At 49.6% G+C, this 20,029-nt stretch overlaps 1 protein-coding gene and 1 pseudogene across 2 annotated transcripts; both read right to left on the bottom strand.

Moving 5' to 3' along the window:
- Window positions 1-851: 851 nt before the first annotated feature.
- On the bottom strand, window positions 852-5,428 carry LOC117190986 (probable 4-coumarate--CoA ligase 3). 2 transcript variants are annotated; one of them, XM_033395966.1, is made up of 6 exons: window positions 4,824-5,428; window positions 4,518-4,710; window positions 4,344-4,466; window positions 3,641-4,284; window positions 1,352-1,354; window positions 852-1,210 (listed from the first exon to the last, which is right to left on the bottom strand). In XM_033395966.1, exons 1-6 carry the CDS (start codon window positions 5,167-5,169, stop codon window positions 870-872), a joined length of 1,650 nt encoding a protein of 549 aa, XP_033251857.1. In that variant the 5' UTR covers window positions 5,170-5,428; the 3' UTR covers window positions 852-869. The 2 variants fall into 2 exon arrangements, with proteins under 2 accessions (XP_033251857.1, XP_033251858.1); XM_033395967.1 differs by lacking the exons at window positions 852-1,210; window positions 1,352-1,354 and having other exon boundaries at window positions 3,446-4,284; window positions 4,824-5,221.
- Window positions 5,429-17,867: 12,439 nt separating this feature from the next.
- LOC117190883 lies at window positions 17,868-19,743 on the bottom strand (annotated as a pseudogene).
- Between the last annotated feature and the right edge of the window lie 286 nt (window positions 19,744-20,029).

The raw sequence follows: 20,029 nt of genomic DNA, 5'->3' as shown, positions 1-20,029 counted from the left end.
GAGAACACCACTGCCTCGTGGTCGCTGGCCGTATAGTGGTTCCCCAGGCGCCAGGTGGACAGAGGGGAAAGGCTGCTAGAGGCGAATGTAAGGTCGATGACTGACCCAGAGCCACCACCCTGTTGAAGGTATTCGCGGTCCCCTGATTCAACAATGCTACGTCCAACGCAGCGAAGGCCTCAAGCAGTGCGTGTCCCTTGTATATGGCGTCCGAACTGCTGCTTCTGGAGATGTCACTGCCCCACTCCTGGGCCCAAGCATTGAAGTCGCCAGCAATTACATTTGGTTTGTGGTGCCTGGCGTCGTCGGCCAATTCGTCCATCGCCGCAGCGAAGCTATGACGGCTCAAGCTTGGGGGGAGATAGCAGCTGTAAATCCATAAGTTCCCCAGTTTTGCCCTGACGAAATGTCGGAACTCAGCGCACACTGAGGGCCGCAGAGGAGGCTTACCGCAAGCCCATATTGCTGCTTTTCCTGAGGAGCTTTGGACCCAGAATCCATCCTCGGGGGAAATGTATGGTTCGCTAATTATTGCAACGTCCGATCTCATTTCACGCACCGACTGAGAGAGCAGATCTCTGGCAGCCTCGCAATGGTTTAGGTTTATTTGGTAAAACCTAACCATGTCCAGCGTTTTGACTTGCCTTCTCTTTGGGTGCCATGGGGCACCTGTGGCTACCAGCTACGTGTGAGTGGGGCTTGCCCTTTCCGACACAAAGGAAGCATTTTGCCTCATTGTGGCAGTCGCTTATCTTGTGCTCCTCAGACCCACAGCGGAAGCACCACCCGCTTCTGTCTACAGAGCTTTAGCAATTAAGTGCAACGTGGCCGACCTCAAGGCACCTGAAGCACTTTAACGGCAGATTTCGCTACCGTATGCGGCAGACGGACCATGCCACTTTAACCTTACCAACGGATAGCGCCTTCGTTGCAAGGGTCGCCGGCAGGCAAATAATAGCCCGCTGGGTACCACCAAAGCCTGGGCGCAAACTCTTAATGGCGTCCACATCGAGTGTAATCCCCATTTGCTCGCTGAAGGCCTTCCTCACGTCCTCCGAGGTAGCCATCTCATCCAAGTCGAGCATCTCTAGCCTCGTCTGCTGGGTGAGGGCTCGCGCCTCCGCCTTGCCTCCTAGGACAGTGCCTATGTCCTCGCGAAGCAGCTGCGCGGTCTCCTTCGAGGCGTCTTTGAGCTCCAATAGAAGAGCACCTCGCCGACCTTCTTCATCTTCTCGCTCTGGTTGCGGGTGACGAGGTTAAGGATCTCCGCGTAAGTCATTTCCCCTTTTGGCTCGATGATAATAACATCCGGACGGGGCCTTGGCTTCCGGGCGTGCGCTCTGCTCTTCACCTTCTCCCATTCACCTTCGGTAGGTGCAGCTGATTCGGTCTTCCTTGCCGGTTGTTCGCGGGACTGCAACGTGGGATGGCCACTCATATTGTTTCTCCGCTTCGGCGAGCTCCTCGTCGGCTTGTCCAGCTTCCTTTTCGGCGCATCGTGTTGAGGGGAGCACTGCGTCTCCTGATCACGCCGCTCCACCCTCTCCTTCCTCTGAAACTTTGCGTCGAAGCTGTGAAGCGCGGACTTTTGCATCCGCGCTTCACATCATCCCGGTGTGTGTGTGTGTCAGTGTGTCCACGTACCCAGGGAGTGGGCACTGTTGAAAGTAACGGTCGCAATAGTTTCCACCACTTTTCAACCCTCTGAGGGCTCTAAGGCTCTGAGGGTCTGAGGCGAAATCAACGCACGGCAGATGTGCGACAGCGATCGAGGCAGGACACGTACTGGGGCGCTGCGGCACAGGACATGCGCCGCGGCATATGCGGGACTATATAGCGCTCTCACCCTGCCCAGATCCACCCAGAGTACAGAATATTCTTGTTTAATTATGGGCCACAAAAAAAAAAAAAACAAAAAATACAAACAGGGCTATGTCCCGAATCGGGTTGGACTGGGCTGGGTTCGTCTCTCCACTCCCGTGGTACAGTTATGAGTATTGTGGAAGTTGCAGGCATTGTTTTCCTTGTTTACATATTATTGCATATGCTGCGGATATCCTTGATGAAACATTAAAGCGCTTGCATAAAGCGTTTCCTTTTTATTATGAGCCCTGACTTCAGTTTGCTGAAATGCTGGTATTATTGAATATGGCTTACATTCTGGTCAGCGATTTCAATTTGAATTTAATTTCTCTATAAAACACCCAGCCAAACGTTTTATTTTCACAAATTCCATTGACGCATTCTTCTGCTTCGTCAAATTTTAATTTTTATCCAAAAAGACGTATTCAAAATCCAACACAAAAATTTATGGATGGAACAAGCGTACTGATGCAGCATCAGAGCCATTTATGCAGTCGATTTTGTCGAATTTGTAAATGTGTCCCTTGGAATTGACGAATCATTGAGCGAATGCCCAAACTTCGGTTCATAGAAACACTCGAATGGGTATTCATATTCATTCCGTTCTGCATATGGATTAAAGACAAGAATGAAGGAAAAAAAGATGGGATGAGAGAGAGAGAGAGAGAGAGGGAGAGGGAGGGACATTGACCTCCTTTGCCTTCCTCCTGTAACCGGAAATTGTTAAGCAATTGTGTGCCGAGCCTTGAGCTCCTCTCCATTAATTCACTCACTCTGCAGCTCATTCATACTCGTACAGCTAGTTGTTGGTCATGCAAATCCCTGGCACACCAATTTATACCTTGGGTGCAGTTTGCAAAGCCCCTGGATAATCCGCATTAGATGAAAAATGCAGACGGACGGCCACAACCGAACCGATTTCAGACCGGAGCGGACTGGACCATGTGCCGGGGCTCTACTTTACGGCTTAGCCGACTGTCACCTCCACCCCCACAGGACGGACAGATCCGACAGGACAGTATGGATAGCTGCGGACGCAGCACAGACAGAGACAGTGGTTCTAACTGATGCTATTACTGCTGCTCCTATCCAAACGGGGATGTAAAAGGGATGAGTTTAAAGCAAATTGAATCGTGTTTTGTCGAGCATTTTATTTCGGCATTTGTCAAATGTCGAAAATGTTCCAACTGGAGCCGAATCGAAAGTCCGACCCGACCCAAAACAGCATCCAATAAAATATGTATGTTTTGCCCATCGCCCATTGCCCAATGCCCACAGCATATTGAAATTTTAATTTTTCAATTCATTTTATGTAGAATATCTGTTCGACTTGCAGGAGGAGCCACAGGAGTGCCACAAATAACAAATTGCTTGTCATTGCGATGGCTCGGATGCCGGGGGCACGGGGCAGAAGGGCTACAGTGTCGTCCAAGGGAATTGGCTGCTGCATTTGCAATTTGAATCTCTATTAAAATTCATAGAGTACGAGTGATCGGCATTAGTCTAAGCTAAGCTTCGGTACTCGCACAGTGGTTCCAAGCTGATTTACGAAGGCTTTCTTCCGCACAGAAAACACAGTGTCAACCGTCTAGGATCAAACTTTATTCAGCCTCGATTCCCAACTGCTGTATCAGACCCAGGACCTTGCGTCGCTGCAACTTATCGTTGGATGTCTTGGGCAGACTCCCGACAAAGAAGACGCCGCCCCTGATGTGATAGGCGCCGCTCAAGTGCCGCTCCACAATGCTCCTTATCTGATCCGCCTTCAGACATTGACTGGCTGTTCGCACCACAGCACAGGCCGTGAGGTTGGTGTCCACCAAATCGGGCGCCCCGAACACAGAGGCCTCGCTGACATCGGGGCTGAGTGTCCGCGCGGTTGCCTCCGGATTGCGGTAGAAGCCCTCCCAGTGATAGCGCAGGCGGGCGTATATGATCCCCACCTCGTTGATGCCCAGTGGCATCTTTAGTTTGTCCACGACGCGCAGCTCCACATTCCGCATTACCTTGCCCTCGCAGCCGAGCGGACCGCCGACGTTCTTGCTTAGTCCTCCCATCTCTGAGAGGCCGTAGCCGATAATGAACCTCTGGTTGCCGATCAGCTCGTACATGCGCCGGAAGACGGCCTTGCAAACCTTCGATCCGGCACCGATCAGCACTCGAACGGATTCCAGCTGGGCTTTCAGCTTCTCAAAGTCGCTGTCGTGCTTGGAGAGCAGTGCGATCTGGTGGGAGGCCAGGAAGAGGAAGGTCACCCGATGGGTGGCCACCAGCTGGAGCAAGTAGTCCACACTATAGGGTCGATTGGTGATAATGCGCCGGAATCCATTCAGCAGCGAGGCCAGCAGGATAATCGTCCCGGATATCCAGTACAAAGGACTAAAGGACAGCAGAATGCTGTCCCTAGTGTATGTATTGGGACTAAAAGGGGACCGAAGCGTTAGATTTGGGAATTATATGGGGTGAATCCGTCTGCTTACTTCTTGCAGTTGCAGAGCAAACTCCGATGTGAGCGGGTCACTCCCTTGGGCATTCCCGTCGTGCCGGAGGAGCACACAATGAAGGCCGTGTGATCGCCATGGAGCTTGGGACAGGGCACATATCTACAGAATTCAGTTAAGAGATCAGTGTGAATATTGGATTGTACAACTCACGCTGCTGCTGTGATGGATTCATCTTCGTTGAGCAGTTCGCTGACGTCTCGCACTCCCTCAAGCCGTCCATTCAACAGGTAGATGGTGGCAGGAGTGACTAATCTCTGATTGACCGCCTGGATTGTGGGATAGTTCTCCACATCGCAGAATATCAACTTGGGTTCTGTTATGTCATACATGTACTTGACCGTCTCTGAAGATAGAAATACAAGAAAGGGAACACCAGTTTCATCATATTTCTTTCAAGTTACGATCATTTTTCACTTGTGAATTTGATTTCAGATCAGTTTCCACTCCCAAACTTACCTTCTGCGAGCTCCGGATGCAGTGGATTTATCGGTATTCCTCGGAGCAGGGCCGCTATGACCACGCTGGTCAGATAGGTCGTGTTGTTCGCCGATATACCGATAACATCGCCCCGATACAGGCCCAGCCGCTTGAAGGCCTGGGCTATCCGTGCACTCTGCTGGGCCAGCTGGGCACCGGTAAGCTCCTCGCCGGTGGGGTCGCAGTGCTGCATCACCTGGTCGGCGTTGATCTGGAGCACGCGCATGATGACCTCGCCCAGGGTCATCTCAGGGCCGTAGAAGTCCTTGCCACGCGGTCCGAACCAAGTGCGCGAGGCGGCGTTGTAGTGCACCTCACAGCTCATCTTGCTAACTCGGCGGCTAACGATCGTCGATCAACTAAGTGCTTTACTGCGCCTCATTTCGGTTTTATATGCCCCCTTCATGGAACACTAGGAAACAAAAGCCGATAGCTGCTAATTAGTTGGACACGCGGCGCCGTCCCCAAATGTCGTCCACAGATGTCGCTGTCGCGGTTGACACCGGTGTCGTCGCAATTAGATGCTGATTTAGCCGATGAAACTAATTAAATCCCAGAGGCCAGACGGTCGGTCGGACTGAATGTCATGGAAACTTTTCAATGTCTCTGTGGAGATAATGTTTTATATCCCCAATCGGCCGACTAATTATTTCGAATTAAATAAAACTCGGCGCAGAAATAAAATTACGATATGTTCTTGAATGCGTGACATCCAAATTGCAAGTGTGGCTTGCCTGCCCTTTACATTGCCGCTCCGATCGCTAAGCGCAGCTTCGCTCGGCCGTCGTCGGTAGGCAGACGCAAAGCGGAGATAGCGAAGAGCGAGCTGGCAGAGAGCGTTTAGCAGGGCAAGCAAGCGCAAAGCTTTAACAAACAAATGAGTTACATAGACATAAGTAACAAACAAAATAAGCGGCTGAAGGCCAAGAATTAGGTGCTATTTGGCAAGAAGCTAATCGGCTGGGTTCTGCTCCGAACATTCACCCCCCGTTGGAAGGCAAAGGCTATCAACAGATCCATCCTGAAGGGGCAGAACCGCTATTTTTCCGACGGCCCTCTTGAAAAGGCCTTTTTGAGTGCGGATGACGGCTACTCTGATGGTTCCATCTTTTCCTGGGATGACGCTCTCAAGGCGGCCAAGCGGCCACCTTAATGGTGGCAGCGTTTCCTCCTTGATCATGACGAGCGCTCCTAGCTTGATGTATGGGGACGATGACCGCCACTTGCTCCGCTCCTGAAGAATCGAAAGATACGCCGTGCTCCATTTTCTCCAAAACGCCTGCTTCATTTGACACAGCCGCTGCCATCGACTAAGTAGGTTCACCCGGAGATGCGCACATCTGGCTCGTCGAATGCAGCTTTCGGGGCTCCATTGAGAAAGTGGTTTGGCGTGAGCACATCTAGATCATCGGGACTTTCTGTAATTGCATAAAGCGGACGGGAATTTAACAAAGCAGAGATTTCACAAGCCAAGGTCTGAATTTCATCAAGAGTAAAAATGTAGGTCCCGACGATGCGATGAAAATGATATTTAGCTGCTTTAACAGCCGCCTCCCACAAACCCCCAAAATGAGGTGAGCGGATGAATTTCCAGTCGATTCCACTAGAAACGCAGAGATGTGACACAGCCGACGTATGAGGATCGCTGAGGAACATTTGCCGAAGCTCCAAAAGCTCATTTTTTGCTCCTACAAAATTTGTAGCGTTGTCTGACCAGATGATTCGAGGTTTGGGACGTAGACTTATAAAACGCCTTAATGCTGCCAGAAAGGATTCTGTAGGTAGATCCCGAACGACTTCCAAATGTGTTGCTTTGGTGCTAAAGCATACGAAGACAGCGATGTAACATTTGATAGGAGGCCTGCTTCTGACTTCCGACTTGTGATAAAAGGGTCCGCAAAAATCAACACCCGTTGTGTGGAATGCTGGATTAGTCCTTACGCGATCCGCAGGCAAGTTTCCCATGATATGTTCCCTCAGCACTGGCTTCAAACGAAAGCATCTAACACATTTGCGAATGATTCCCGCAACATATTTGCGTCCACCAATAGGCCAGAATTTTTGCCGAAGCAGTCCGAGCAATCCTTGAGCTCCTGCGTGGAGAAACCTTTCGTGAAAGAAGATAATAATAGAGACAGTGACAGGATGTCCCTTAGGAAGCAGGATCGGGTGCTTCGCGTCGTAGTCCCATTCGGCATTTTGGAGGCGGCCTCCAACACGCAGCAATCCAAAGCTATCCAGAAATGGATTCAGTGAGGCCATTGTGCTTTTTGGGGGTAGGGCCTGTTTGCTGGCGAGGGCCCTTATCTCTTCCAAAAATTGTTGCTGCTGTATTGCCCTTATGAGCAAATGCGTACCATTTTTGATGTCGATTACGGTAAGTTGACCCTTCGACCGCGCTATGCCTTTGTCCTTGAGAATGTAGAATCGATATATGTAAGCAAAGACGCCCTGCATGGATCCGAATGAGTTTTGAAATTTGCAATCGTACGATACATCCCTTTCGTTTGAAACAACCAATGCTGCATGACGACGTTCTGGTACATCGGTCGGCAATTGCAAGCCTGCAGGCCACTCTGAGCTCTCAAGACGCAAGAATGGTGGTCCAGAGATCCAAAGGCTGCTATCCATTAGTTTAGCGGGCGTGGATCCACTTGATATGATGTCGGCAGGATTCAACTTTGTGGGCAACTTTGATGCCAAGTCATTCCAGCGGTGAGCTCCTGAATCCGCTGAACTCGATTAGAAACAAATATATTAAAATTTAATGGTGATTCTCGAATCCAGGCAAGGGCTATGGACGAATCCGACCAGCAATGTATTTGGCATGGAGCTGATAATCCCTTAACTATGGTGGACACTAGTTCGGCTAATACGAGGGCAGCGGACAGCTCAATCTTGGGGATAGTCATACTTTTCAAGGGCGCGACTCTGGATTTAGAGCATAAGAGATTACTTTGCACAATGCCAAGAGCTTCCGAACGCATGTATACACAGGCGCCATATGCTGCTTGGCTCGCATCACAAAACGCGTGCATTTCTAATCTGGCTTGCTGCCGAAGCACGTAACGTGGAAACTTAAAGTTTTTAACCATCGACAACTGCGAAGTCAGCTCAATCCAAGTCGTATGTAGATCCTGGGGCAGGCTTTCGTCCCAATTCAACTTTAGGCTTTCGTTCCATAGCGACTGCATAAATATTTTAGCTTTTGTGATGATGGGAGAGATGAGCCCTAGAGGATCATAGAACCTAGCTAGTGTAGACAGGACCGAACGCTTCGATATTGGGCCTGCAGCGGTTCCGACGTGAGCGAAGCTAAACAGAAGATTGTCCGTGGTGGGATCCCAAACTAGACCAAGCGCCTTGGTTACTTCAGTCCCGTCATGAAAGGTAAGGAACTTTTCGCGATCCGCCTCCGATACGCCTTCCAAAGCAGCGGGTTCATTGGAACACCATTTACGTATGGGAAAACATCCTTTCGAAAGTAGCTCCTTTACCTGCTGACGAATCTTGATGACAGAATCAATGCTGTCCCCTCCAGATATGAGATCATCGACATAGAAATCTCTTCGAACAACATCAGCGCCAAGCGGAAAACGCAACTCTTCATCATTTGCCAATTGATGCATAGCACGAATTGCTAAGAAAGCGGCAGGTTTGGTTCCGTAAGTAACAGTCTCCAACTTGAACACCTGAATCTCCTCCTTCGGGTCATTGCGCCATAGGATGCACTGCACGTGCGTATCGGGATGGGAAACGCGTACACAGCGGTACATTTTGCAGATATCGCCACACAAGGCGACTTTAAAAAAGCGGAAACGAAGCAGAGTTATCAGAATTTTAGGTTGGATGGTGGGTCCAGCCATTAGCGCATCATTCAGTGATACTCCAGACGCTGTTTTGGCAGATCCATCGAACACTACGCGTAATTTGGTGGTTGTACTATCCTGCTTGTGGACGCAATGGTGAGGCAAGAAGTACTGCGGGAGGTCTGACTGCCGCGAAGCTGGCGACATGTGTCCTAAATCACGATACTCCTGGAGAAACTCCATATATTTTGCCTTAAGCTGTGCATTTTTTGCTAGCTTCCTCTCCAAATTGAGAAATCTACGTAGCGCCTGCTGATACGATTCTCCTAATTCCTCTAGACTGAATTTGGTTGGCAAACGCACGGAGTAAGCTCCTTACTCTAGGCGAATGCAGTTTGTGACGAAATGCTTTTCGCAATGAACATCTTCCTCCGAAATTGATGAGGGCGAATAATCTCCATCGACTTCCCAAAACCGCCTTACAATATCGCACAAATTAGTCTCGCAAGCGGAGATGACAGGGGGATCTTCAACGGCTGCTTGCGCCGCACGGGCTTTCTCAGAGTTTTTAATGCTTCCTGATACTATCCAACCAAGTTTTGTCTCCTGCAATGTTGGCAATTGGGCTGATAGTCGAATCTGTCCGACGCACATTAAATCGAAGAACAAACCAGCACCTATCAGCAGATCGACACGCTGGGGCTTGGCGAAATTAGGATCAGCCAGTTTTAGATTATTTGGCATTGGCCAATCCTTTGCGTCTAGGCCGAAGTTAGGCTGCATTCCTGTGATTGAGGCAGTGATAATTGCAGAGAGGAAACCGCGATAGCTTTCGTCTTGAGATTGCAGGACGATGTCCACAGCCTTGCTGGATGGTAGAATTGACTCTCCAATACCGGCGATTTGAACGTGAGACGGGTGAGGGTCTAACTGCAGCTGATTGGCGAGTCTCGATGTTATAAAGTTAACCTGAGAAGCGGAATCTAAAATGGCACGACATGGAATAAGCGATCCAAAACGGCCCCTGACATATACGATTGCAGTAGCTAGCAGCACGTTTTGGCTAGGCAGAGATTTTTGACTCGAGGGGGAGGGCTAATATATTTGCTTGCTACTAGGGCACTTGCAGGATCATGCTGGGTCGATTCCGTGCTCGGCGACGGCAACTCAGCGTCAGCGCCCGACTGCATGTGGAGCAGTGTGTGATGCTTGGATTGGCAATTTCTACATGCCCCTGACTTGCAGCGTTGCAATGAATGGCCTTTGTTGAGGCAGTTTAGACATAAATGGCGCTTCTTCACCTCCTTGTATCGAGAAAAAACAGGGAGATCTATAAATGCCTGGCATCGGGATATGAAGTGATCGGAGGATTTGCAATACTTGCATGTTGAGCTATTATGATCGTTAATGGAGGTGATTAGGGTGCTAGGTTTACTTTCTCCCACCTGCTGGCTAGGAATTGTTACCATAGCCGATCCCAAATTTTCCAGCATCCGACATCTTGCTTCCAAGAATGAGGCCATGCTTGACCACCGAGGCAATCCTGACGTCGGCAAGTTCTCTTCCCATTTCTCCTTGGTCTTGTGGTCCAATTTCGTGCCTATGATGAAGATCAGCAACCCATCGGAAATCTCCTGCGGGGTCGCCAAGGTCTGAAGTGCACGGAAGTGCGAATTGATTTTGTCGCTGAGCGCGCGCAAGCCGATAGCTGAGCCCTTCTCCACCCCTTGCAGCCCGAAAATAGCCTTGACGTGTGCCTGAAAATGTAACAGTTTATTATCGAATCGCAACATTAGTAAATTCAACGCCTTGTCGTAATTCTCCTCAGAAAGTTCCAAGGAACGAATCGTATCCAGCGCAGCACCATCTAGACATCCACGAAGATATTGGAATTTTTCGATGATTGGTATACGATGGTCTTTGTGCACCATTGTCGAAAACATCGCGTGGAATTCTGGCCAATCCATGTAGCTCCCACCGAATCGCGGAAGCTGCAACTCGGGCATTCGAGAACGGCCTATACTATTATAGGCAAACAACGACAAATTCCCCTCGAGAGTATGCCGAGCCGTTGAATTGGCAACATTTACCGTGCGAGCAGCCATCAACTCCCGCGACAGCCTGGACCTAACCTTGACATAAACATTCGAAAAGTCCAGCCGGGCATCATGGGCTAACTGCAGAAAATCCAGCCTTTCAAGGCTCGTTTGAGCGGCATCGAAATCCACATTCATTCGCTCGATTTGCTCTAAGCGAGCTTGAAGTTCTGCCTCATCCAACTCGGCAAGCTCTTCTTGGTGAGAAAGCGATCCATGGCCTTTAGTTGACGCGCGATGGACTCGGCCTTGTGCTTGTAGAAATCTACATCACTCGGCATTGCTGCGTTCGCGACATTGGTAGGCTCAGGTGCTGCCATGTTGAGGTTTTAAAAGAGTCACTCAGCACGACCGAAAAAGACACCCTGTATACGTATAAACGTGGGAACCGAAAGCAAAGGGATTACAGCTAATGCCTTTAGCTGTGCGGCTGTGCGAGCTGTCCGATTCCGCTTTGTACTCCGCTTGTGTGTATTAGTGAGTTCGCTGCACTGCCTACCGCACTGCACTGACCGAATTGTCGCGACAGAGAAATTAAAGCAATGCGTGTATGTAGGTGTATGTAAGTGTGTTTTAGCACCGAATTGTGCTTAACCGCCGAAAATTTGCTAGGGCTAACGAATGTCGATCGCGAATGATTATTAATTGACACTGCAACTCAGAGATCACGTCGGGGTCACCAAATTTTATGTGGAGTTAATGTTTCTTATCCCCAATCGGCCGACTAATTATTTCGAATTAAATAAAACTCGGCGCAGAAATAAAATTACGATATGTTCTTTAATGCGTGACATCCAAATTGCAAGTGTAGCTTGCCTGCCCTTTACATTGCCGCTCCGATCGCTAAGCGCAGCTTCGCTCGGCCGACGTCGGTAGGCAGACGCAAAGCGGAGATAGCGAAGAGCGAGCTGGCAGAGAGCGTTTAGCAGGGCAAGCAAGCGCAGAGCTTTAACAAACAAATGAGTGACATAGACATAAGTAACAAACAAAATAAGCGGCTGAGGGCCAAGAATTAGGTGCTATTTGGCAAGCAGCTAATCGGCTGGGTTCTGCTCCGAACATTCACCCCCCGTTGGAAGGCAAAGGCTATCAACAGATCCATCCTGAAGGGGCAGAACCGCTATTTTTCCGACGGCCCTCTTGAAAAGGCCTTTTTGAGTGCGGATGACGGCTACTCTGATGGTTCCATCTTTTCCTGGGATGACGCTCTCAATGCGGCCAAGCGGCCACCTTAATGGTGGCAGCGTTTCCTCCTTGATCATGACGAGCGCTCCTAGCTTGATGTATGGGGACGATGACCGCCACTTGCTCCGCTCCTGAAGAATCGAAAGATACGCCGTGCTCCATTTTCTCCAAAACGCCTGCTTCATTTGACACAGCCGCTGCCATCGACTAAGTAGGTTGACCCGGAGATGCGCCACATCTGGCTCGCCGAATGCAGCTTTCGTGGCTCCATTGAGAAAGTGGTTTGGCGTGAGCACATCTAGATCATCGGGACTTTCTGTAATTGCATAAAGCGGACGGGAATTTAACAAAGCAGAGATTTCACAAGCCAAGGTCTGAATTTCATCAAGAGTAAAAATGTAGGTCCCGACGATGCGATGAAAATGATATTTAGCTGCTTTAACAGCCGCCTCCCACAAACCCCCAAAATGAGGTGAGCGAGGGGGGATGAATTTCCAGTCGATTCCACTAGAAACGCAGAGATGTGACACAGCCGACGTATGAGGATCGCTGAGGAACATTTGCCGAAGCTCCAAAAGCTCATTTTTTGCTCCTACAAAATTTGTAGCGTTGTCTGACCAGATGATTCGAGGTTTGGGACGTAGACTTATAAAACGCCTTAATGCTGCCAGAAAGGATTCTGTAGATAGATCCCGAACGACTTCCAAATGAGTTGCTTTGGTGCTAAAGCATACGAAGACAGCGATGTAACATTTGATAGGAGGCCTGCTTCTGACTTCCGACTTGTGATAAAAGGGTCCGCAAAAATCAACACCCGTTGTGTGGAATGCTGGATTAGTCCTTACGCGATCCGCAGGCAAGTTTCCCATGATATGTTCCCTCAGCACTGGCTTCAAACGAAAGCATCTAACACATTTGCGAATGATTCCCGCAACATATTTGCGTCCACCAATAGGCCAGAATTTTTGCCGAAGCAGTCCGAGCAATCCTTGAGCTCCTGCGTGGAGAAACCTTTCGTGAAAGAAAATAATAATAGAGACAGTGACAGGATGTCCCTTAGGAAGCAGGATCGGGTGCTTCGCGTCGTAGTCCAATTCGGCATTTTGGAGGCGGCCTCCAACACGCAGCAATCCAAAGCTATCCAGAAATGGATTCAGTGAGGCCATCGTGCTTTTTGGGGGTAGGGCCTGTTTGCTGGCGAGGGCCCTTATCTCTTCCAAAAATTGTTGCTGCTGTATTGCCCTTATGAGCAAATGCGTACCATTTTTTATGTCGATTACGGTAAGTTGACCCTTCGACCGCGCTATGCCTTTGTCCTTGAGAATGTAGAATCGATATATGTAAGCAAAGACGCCCTGCATGGATCCGAATGAGTTTTGAAATTTGCAATCGTACGATACATCCCTTTCGTTTGAAACAACCAATGCTGCATGACGACGTTCTGGTACATCGGTCGGCAATTGCAAGCCTGCAGGCCACTCTGAGCTCTCAAGACGCAAGAATGGTGGTCCAGAGATCCAAAGGCTGCTATCCATTAGTTCGGCGGGCGTGGATCCACGTGATATGATGTCGGCAGGATTCAACTTTGTGGGCAACTTTGATGCCAAGTCATTCCAGCGGTGAGCTCCTGAATCCGCTGAACTCGATTAGAAACAAATATATTAAAATTCAATGGTGATTCTCGAATCCAGGCAAGGGCTATGGACGAATCCGACCAGCAATGTATTTGGCATGGAGCTGATAATCCCTTAACTATGGTGGACACTAGTTCGGCTAATACGAGGGCAGCGGACAGCTCAAGCTTGGGGATAGTCATACTTTTCAAGGGCGCGACTCTGGATTTAGAGCATAAGAGATGACTTTGCACAATGCCAAGAGCTTCCGAACGCATGTATACACAGGCGCCATATGCTGCTTGGCTCGCATCACAAAACGCGTGCATTTCTAATCTGGCTTGCTGCCGAAGCACGTAACGTGGAAACTTAAAGTTTTTAACCATCGACAACTGCGAAGTCAGCTCAATCCAAGTCGTATGTAGATCCTGGGGCAGGCTTTCGTCCCAATTCAACTTTAGGCTTTCGTTCCATAGCGACTGCATAAATATTTTAGCTTTTGTGATGATGGGAGAGATGAGCCCTAGAGGATCATAGAACCTAGCTAGTGTAGACAGGACCGAACGCTTCGATATTGGGCCTGCAGCGGTTCCGACGTGAGCGAAGCTAAACAGAAGATTGTCCGTGGTGGGATCCCAAACTAGACCAAGCGCCTTGGTTACTTCAGTCCCGTCATGAAAGGTAAGGAACATTTCGCGATCCGCCTCCGATACGCCTTCCAAAGCAGCGGGTTCATTGGAACACCATTTACGTATGGGAAAACATCCTTTCGAAAGTAGCTCCTTTACCTGCTGACGAATCTTGATGACAGAATCAATGCTGTCCCCTCCAGATATGAGATCATCGACATAGAAATCTCTTCGAACAACATCAGCGCCAAGCGGAAAACGCAACTCTTCATCATTTGCCAATTGATGCATAGCACGAATTGCTAAGAAAGCGGCAGGTTTGGTTCCGTAAGTAACAGTCTCCAACTTGAACACCTGAATCTCCTCCTTCGGGTCATTGCGCCATAGGATGCACTGCACGTGCGTATCGGGATGGGAAACGCGTACACAGCGGTACATTTTGCAGATATCGCCACACAAGGCGACTTTAAAAAAGCGGAAACGAAGCAGAGTTATCAGAATTTTAGGTTGGATGGTGGGTCCAGCCATTAGCGCATCATTCAGTGATACTCCAGACGCTGTTTTGGCAGATCCATCGAACACTACGCGTAATTTGGTGGTTGTACTATCCTGCTTGTGGACGCAATGGTGAGGCAAGAAGTACTGCGGGAGGTCTGACTGCCGCGAAGCTGACGACATGTGTCCTAAATCACGATACTCCTGGAGAAACTCCATATATTTTTCCTTAAGCTGTGCATTTTTTGCTAGCTTCCTCTCCAAATTGAGAAATCTACGTAGCGCCTGCTGATACGATTCTCCTAATTCCTCTAGACTGAATTTGGTTGGCAAACGCACGGAGTAAGCTCCTTACTCTAGGCGAATGCAGTTTGTGACGAAATGCTGTTCGCAATGAACATCTTCCTCCGAAATTGATGAGGGCGAATAATCTCCATCGACTTCCCAAAACCGCCTTACAATATCGCACAAATTAGTCTCGCAAGCGGAGATGACAGGGGGATCTTCAACGGCTGCTTGCGCCGCACGGGCTTTCTCAGAGTTTTTAATACTTCCTGACACTATCCAGCCAAGTTTCGTCTTCTGCAATGTTGGAAATTGGTCTGACAGTCGAATCTGTCCAACACACATTAATTCGAAGAACAAACCAGCACCTATCAGCAGATCGACCCGCTGGGGCTTGGCGAAATTAGGATCAGCCAGTTTTAGATTATTTGGCATTGGCCAATCCTTTGAATCTAGGCCGAAGTTAGGCTGCATTCCTGTGATTGAGGCTGTGGTAATTGCAGAGAGGAAACCGCGATAGATTTCGTCTTGAGATTGCAGGACGATGTCTACAGCCTTGCTGGATGGTAGAATTGACTCTCCAATACCGGCGATTTGAACGTGAGACGGGTGAGGATCTAACTGCAGCTGATTGGCGAGTCTCGATGTTATAAAGTTAACCTGAGAAGCGGAATCTAAAATGGCACGACATGGAATAAGCGATCCAAAACGGCCCCTGACATATACGATTGCAGTAGCTAGCAGCACGTTTTGGCTAGGCAGAGATTTTTGACTCGAGGGCTAATATATTTGCTTGCTACTAGGGCACTTGCAGGATCATGCTGGGTCGATTCCGTGCTCGGCGACGGCATCTCAGCGTCAGCGCCCGACTGCATGTGGAGCAGTGTGTGATGCTTGGATTGGCAATTTCTACATGCCCCTGACTTGCAGCGTTGCAATGAATGGCCTTTGTTGAGGCAGTTTAGACATAAATGGCGCTTCTTCACCTCCTTGTATCGAGAAAAAACAGGGAGATCTATAAATGCCTGGCATCGGGATATGTAGTGATCGGAGGATTTGCAATACTTGCATGTTGAGCTATTATGATCGTTAATGGAGGTGATTAGGGTGCTAGTTTTACTTTCTCCCACCTGCTGGCTAGGAATTGTTACCATAGCCGATCCCAAATTTTCCAGCATCCGACATCTTGCTTCCAAGAATGAGGCCATGCTTGACCACCGAGGCAATCCTGACGTCGGCAAGTTCTCTTCCCATTTCTCCTTGGTCTTGTGGTCCAATTTCGTGCCTATGATGAAGATCAGCAACCCATCGGAAATCTCCTGCGGGGTCGCCAAGGTCTGAAGTGAACGCAAGTGCGAATTGATTTTGTCGCTGAGCGCGCGAAAGCCGATAGCTGAGCCCTTCTCCACCCCTTGCAGCCCGAAAATAGCCTTGACGTGTGCCTGAAAATGTAACAGTTTATTATAGAATCGCAACATTAGTAAATTTAACGCCTTGTCGTAATTCTCCTCAGAAAGTTCCAAGGAACGAATCGTATCCAGCGCAGCACCATCTAGACATCCACGAAGATATTGGAATTTTTCGATGATTGGTATACGATGGTCTTTGTGCACCATTGTCGAAAACATCGCGTGGAATTCTGGCCAATCCATGTAGCTCCCACCGAATCGCGGAAGCTGCAACTCGGGCATTCGAGAACGGCCTATACTATTATAGGCAAACAACGACAAATTCCCCTCGAGAGTATGCCGAGCCGTTGAATTGGCAACATTTACAATGCGAGCAGCCATCAACTCCCGCGACAGCCTGGACCTAACCTTGACATAAACATTCGAAAAGTCCAGCCGGGCATCATGGGCTAACTGCAGGAAATCCAGCCTTTCAAGGCTCGTTTGAGCGGCATCGAAATCCACATTCATTCGCTCGATTTGCTCTAATCGAGCTTGAAGTTCTGCCTCATCTAACTCGGCAAGCTCTTCTTGGTGAGAAAGCGATCCATGGCCTTTAGTTGACGCGCGATGGACTCGGCCTTGTGCTTGTAGAAATCTACATCACTCGGCATTGCTGCGTTCGCGACATTGGTAGGCTCAGGTGCTGCCATGTTGAGGTTTTAAAAGAGTCACTCAGCACGACCGAAAAAGACACCCTGTATACGTATAAACGTGGGAACCGAAAGCAAAGGGATTACAGCTAATGCCTTTAGCTGTGCGGCTGTGCGAGCTGTCCGATTCCGCTTTGTACTCCGCTTGTGTGTATTAGTGAGTTCGCTGCACTGCCTACCGCACTGCACTGACCGAATTGTCGCGACAGAGAAATTAAAGCAATGCGTGTATGTAGGTTTATGTAAGTGTGTTTTAGCACCGAATTGTGCTTAACCGCCGAAAATTTGCTAGGGCTAACGAATGTCGATCGCGAATGATTATTAATTGACACTGCAACTCAGAGATCACGTCGGGGTCACCAAATTTTATGTGGAGATAATGTTTCTTATCCCCAATCGGCCGACTAATTATTTCGAATTAAATAAAACTCGGCGCAGAAATAAAATTACGATATGTTCTTTAATGCGTGACATCCAAATTGCAAGTGTAGCTTGCCTGCCCTTTACACTGCCGCTCCGATCGCTAAGCGCAGCTTCGCTCGGCCGACGTCGGTAGGCAGACGCAAAGCGGAGATAGCGAAGAGCGAGCTGGCAGAGAGCGTTTAGCAGGGCAAGCAAGCGCAGAGCTTTAACAAACAAATGAGTTACATAGACATAAGTAACAAACAAAATAAGCGGCTGAGGGCCAAGAATTAGGTGCTATTTGGCAAGCAGCTAATCGGCTGGGTTCTGCTCCGAACAGTCTCAAAACCCTTCTGGAGTGACTCATTTTGTTTACTACTTCGAGTCTCATCAAAACCAGTCTTTTCCTTAGCAGAACTTCAACATTTATTTGCAACAAAATATTCTCTACAGATGGGTGGTGATCTCATTAAGCTCGGCCAGGATTCTTCGGCGCTGTATCTTGAGGTTCTGGGTCTTGGGTAAGCCATCCACAAAGAAGACACCTCCACGTATGTGAAAGGCTTCGCTCAGATGCTGCTCCACAATACCAGTGATGTCCTGGGCAGTCAGTGCTCGACCCAGGTCGTTGACATCTCGAACCACTGCGCAGGCTGTGAGATTGGTGGAAATCTCGTCGGGTACGCCGAAGATTGCCACTTCATGGACCCCCGGCAAGTGGTGGATGACATCTTCTGTCTGCTTGGGATAGATGGGGAAGTGGTTGTACTTGAAGACGTCCGTGTCGCGGGTCTGAAAGTGCAGGCATCCATCGTCATCGAAGTAGCCGTGATCTCCAGTCAGCAGCCACTGTCCGTCTGGGGTGACGGCCGCCTGTGTGTCCTGCGGATTGTGATAGTAGCCGCTCCAGCGCTGGCTGAGTCGCACATGGATCTGCCCCGTCTGGTTGGGCCCCAGGGCCTGACCCTGGCCATCCAAAATGCGCACCTGGACGTTTCTTAGCAGCTTGCCCTCGTTGCCAAGCGGACCGCCCACGTTCTTGGAGATGCCTCCGATCTCCGAGAGGCCGTAGAGTACGGCAAATCTGTCGGCACCCAACAGCTCGTACAGTTGTCGCCAGATCCCCAGGGGCACCTTCGATCCGCTGCAGACAAAGCACCGCACCGACTGCAACCGTTTCGCCAGCTCCTCCCTCTGGGGGCTGGGGCTCTTGGCCAGCAGGGCCATCTGGTGGGGCACGGTCAGGACGAAGCTTACCTGATGGCGCTGCACCAGATCGGCGAAGTACTCCACGCTGAATGGGCGATTGGTGTTCACCCGCTTGCAGCCGTTGACCAGCGAGGCGAGCAGGTTGAAAATGCAGCTGATCCAGTAGAGTGGGCTGATGCAGAAGAGCACCGTTTCCGAGGTGAACAGCTGGGGACTGGATGAACTGGAACATTACGGCTGGCTTTTTGAGGATATTTGAGGTTCTGCCACTCACATTTTGGCATTTTGGGCAAACCGGTTACTCCCGATGAGGTGATGATGACGGCCGTGTCGTTGCCGCTCAGGTGCGGGCAGGCAAAGTTTTAAGGACACGGGAAAAGGTTTGAAAGTGTTTTTTGGGTTGATGAATGGGAGACTACCTACAGGGTTTTCTCATCATAGTCTATGGAACCGTCGGCCAGCAGATCCTGAATGTTGCGCACCCCGGGCAGGGTTCCGGTGAGGAGGATGAGCTCCGTCTTGAACTTAAGGCTGGTCTTGACCGCACTCAAGGTCTCGTAGTTGTCCAGGTCGCAGAAGATAACTTTTGGCTTGGTAATCTCGTACATATAGGCCATGGTCTCTGCAACAGAAGCAGATTAGGGATGATTATAGGTCCATGTATTCTTCTTTCGATTCTGTGACTCCTCATACCCGAATCGAACTGCGGATGCAGTGGATTGATGGGCGTTCCATTGAGCAGTGCAGCTATGACTACTTCGGTGCGGTAAGTGGTGTTGGTGGCCGATATGCCCACGACATCGCCACGCTGGAGCTTGAGCCGCTGGAAGGCATGTGCCAGGTGACGGCTCTGCGCGAGCAGCTGTCCACCGGTGAGCTCCTCGCCCATGGGATCGAACACCGGCATCACCTTGTCCGAGTAGAGGCGCAGTATGATCAGAGCCACCTCGCCAAGCGTCATATCAGGACCGTAGTACTCCTTGTCCTTCGCCCCCGACCATATCCTCTCAATGCTGTCGTATCTGGTGGCCGCCATCTCTGTATGGCTCCTTGTACGCTTTATTCTGCTCGCAAATCACAAATCAGAATCGGAATCGTATAGATACTCGTAAAACCAAGCTTCAACTCACTAACTGAGTTCTGCCGAGACCCGCCTGGCCTATATATATATAGGCGACCTCTGTGGCTGCGGTCTGGCAGTGGCAGAACTTGCTGTGAGATCTGCTAATTGCCTACACACGCTCCCCATACTCATACCCTCACCCATAGCCATGCTACCGCTGTCAAAATGGTTCTAATAAAGTTTGGCGACAGCCGCTGCCACTGCCAGATTGTCAGGTGTGTGAATGGGCATAACACAT

The sequence above is a fragment of the Drosophila miranda genome, assembly GCF_003369915.1.
Source record: "Drosophila miranda strain MSH22 chromosome Y unlocalized genomic scaffold, D.miranda_PacBio2.1 Contig_Y1_pilon, whole genome shotgun sequence".
Lineage (NCBI taxonomy): Eukaryota > Metazoa > Arthropoda > Insecta > Diptera > Drosophilidae > Drosophila > Drosophila miranda.
Note: the sequence above shows the minus strand (reverse complement) of the source record. Positions and strands in the feature narration are given on the sequence as shown.